Source organism: Triticum aestivum, chromosome 1D (genome assembly GCF_018294505.1).
Source record: "Triticum aestivum cultivar Chinese Spring chromosome 1D, IWGSC CS RefSeq v2.1, whole genome shotgun sequence".
Taxonomy (NCBI): Eukaryota; Viridiplantae; Streptophyta; class Magnoliopsida; order Poales; family Poaceae; genus Triticum; species Triticum aestivum.
This window is the reverse complement of record NC_057796.1, coordinates 491,185,791-491,188,326: the sequence shown is the minus strand read 5'-3', so window position 1 is coordinate 491,188,326 and position 2,536 is coordinate 491,185,791. Positions and strand designations below refer to the sequence as shown.

Here is a 2,536-nt window from a genome sequence, read left to right as displayed (position 1 = left end):
TCCATTTATTTACCCTCCCGCGCAAAGATCCCTAGCTAAACCTTTCCTCACCCATGAGGCCATGTCTACCTTGCAAGCTAAGCTACACCTCTTCCGACCTACACGTATGCATATGCATGCATGTGGCCGGCCGGGTTAATTCCATACAGCAATCTCCTCCTCACAAACAAAGTCTCGAATCTAACTAAACCACTACAGGCATCCATCACCATGGCAGGCAACACCTACGTATATATACACAACGCATCATGCCAACCTTCCCATCTCATCCTCTCTCTCTCACACACACACAAAACCACTACAGGCATCCATCACGATTCCTTGCCTACGCCTCCTCATGGCGGCTGCCACCGGCGCCAAGCAGCAGCATCCGCACCCAGCTCCACCACCGGGGGCAACGGTGGTGGACCCCAAGTTCGAGTGGGCGGAGAAGGCCGGCACCTACGTGCTCCGCCTCACCCTGACCGGCTTCAGGAAGGACGACTTCCGGGTGCAGGTCGACGGCGCGGGCCGGCTCACCATCCGCGGCACCAGGCCGGGCGCCTCCCTCCACAAGGTCTTCCAGCTGCCCTCCGCCGCCAGCCTCGACGACATCGCCGGCCGCTTCGAGGCCGGTGTGCTCACGCTCACCATGCCCAAGCGTGCCGGTGCGCCCAAGGAGGAGGGTGCGCCAACAGAGCAGGTCGACGGCGACGGGAAGAGGAGAGACGCCGGCGGTGAGAAGAAGGTGCCTGAACCCGCACCTTCCGGTGATGCGGCTCCCACATCCATCGAGGAGATCAGAACGAAGCCCAAGGAAGAGCAGCAGAGGCCGAAGAAGGAAAAAGAACTGGAGCCCAAGGCTCCCCAGGCGGCAGCAGCTGCGCAGACACCGGAGAAGCAAGCACCGAATCCAACCTCCAGCGACAAGGCCATGGCGGCGGTTGACCGGGAGTGCCTGGCAGAGACGGTGAGGCGACGCGGCGAGGAAGAGAGGGCCAAGGCTGCTGCGGCGGCGACGGCCATGGAAGCTAGAGCAGAGCAGGAGAAGAAGGCGGCGGCCACGGCGTGCAGCCGCTGGAAAGAGCGCATGACGGAAGGCCTGGGGCAGCTGACGGACATGAAGTGGGCGGAGAGCGCAATGGAGATGGCGAGGAAGAACAAGGAGGTGGTGGCCGTCGGAGTCGCCGCCTTCACACTCGGCTTCTTCGTCTCCCAGAGGCTCTTCAAGAAGTGAGTAGCTATATGGAGCATGAACATGTCACATACACCAACAGTGAGTAATACGTACGGGCTAGTATTGTGTGGTTATAATGTACATTGACTGAACAACCATGTAAAAAGGTATTTGTGTATAATCAAAGTGGGTGTACATTGAGAACAAACATGATGTCAATCATCGTATGCTACTAGTGGCGAGCAATAATGCTAAACATACAAAGAGTTACACGCAATTACACGCTTACTAGGTTTCTTTCTATCTACTAACCAATCACAAACTTGCCCCCCTGATTTTCAGGAGGGGGTGGGCCGCCTCCCCACCTATTGACCAATCAAGTTAACCCTCTTTGTAAAACCTTATAACTCGTTTGTACGTGTAGCATTACTCGCGTGACGAGTCCATGAAGAAAATGAAGGGTGGGCTCAAAACAAACGGCGAATGAACTAAACACCGAAAGAGTTGTTTTAGGGGTTAGGAAAGAAAAAGAAAACCTACGAAATCTCCACAGTTGGGCCGAAAACTGCAAGAACAAGAACTCTTTTTTTTTGAGGTTACAAGAACAAGAACTCTGAAATAACAAGAACTGCACTGGGCCGGGCCTGGTCGCAAGATTATAAGTTGGCGCACCGCACCTTCCGGAGAGCGCAAGAAAAGCACCCCCTAGCCGCGCGAGGAAGACGGAACGCCCAGACCCGCAATTAAGGTACGCTCACCAAAACCTACTGCAACCCGATCGATGGTGTGTGTGTATACGCGGCCGGCCCGCGGTGATGGACTTGTCATCCTAATCCCTAACAAATTGTTTGCAGGCCGGCGACGATGGCGGCGGTTCGGTGCGCGGCGAGGAAGCTCGGTGGCTGCCTGCTCCAGCGAACGCGACACCGGCTCGTGCCAAGCAGGTTCCTGCGCTCCCGCCAGCTCCCCGGCGAGGTCTCCAGCGAGGTATATATCTTAACCAAAATTGACATGAAACAAGAGCAAAATTAATTAATTACTTATTAGTGTCATCATATATACTCCCTCTGTTTCTAAATATAAGTCTTTTTAGACATTTTAAATGGACAACAACATATGAATGTATGTAGACATATTTTAGAGTGTAAGTTCACTCATTTTGCTCCGTATGTAGTCACTTGTTGGAATCTCTAGAAAGACATATATTTGAGAACCGAGGAAGTACTTGTTTAACAGGACCTGAACCTGTACATCCTGGGTAACTTACTGCATGCAAATCATATCATTCGGCAGCTTTATTGTCCTGGTTGATCCGAGCATGACTGTTCACCCATCCATCAAGCAAATCATTAGTTGCAACACATAATATGGGTTTTCCTA

The 2,536-nt window shown here is 53.0% G+C and overlaps 1 protein-coding gene across 1 annotated transcript; it reads left to right on the top strand.

Moving 5' to 3' along the window:
• Nucleotides 1-278: 278 nt before the first annotated feature.
• Nucleotides 279-1,364, top strand: LOC123179250 (protein RESTRICTED TEV MOVEMENT 2). The gene has a single exon (XM_044591540.1). The coding sequence runs from the start codon at nucleotides 338-340 to the stop codon at nucleotides 1,214-1,216; it is 879 nt and encodes a 292-aa protein (XP_044447475.1). The 5' UTR covers nucleotides 279-337; the 3' UTR covers nucleotides 1,217-1,364.
• The last annotated feature ends 1,172 nt before the right edge of the window (nucleotides 1,365-2,536 follow it).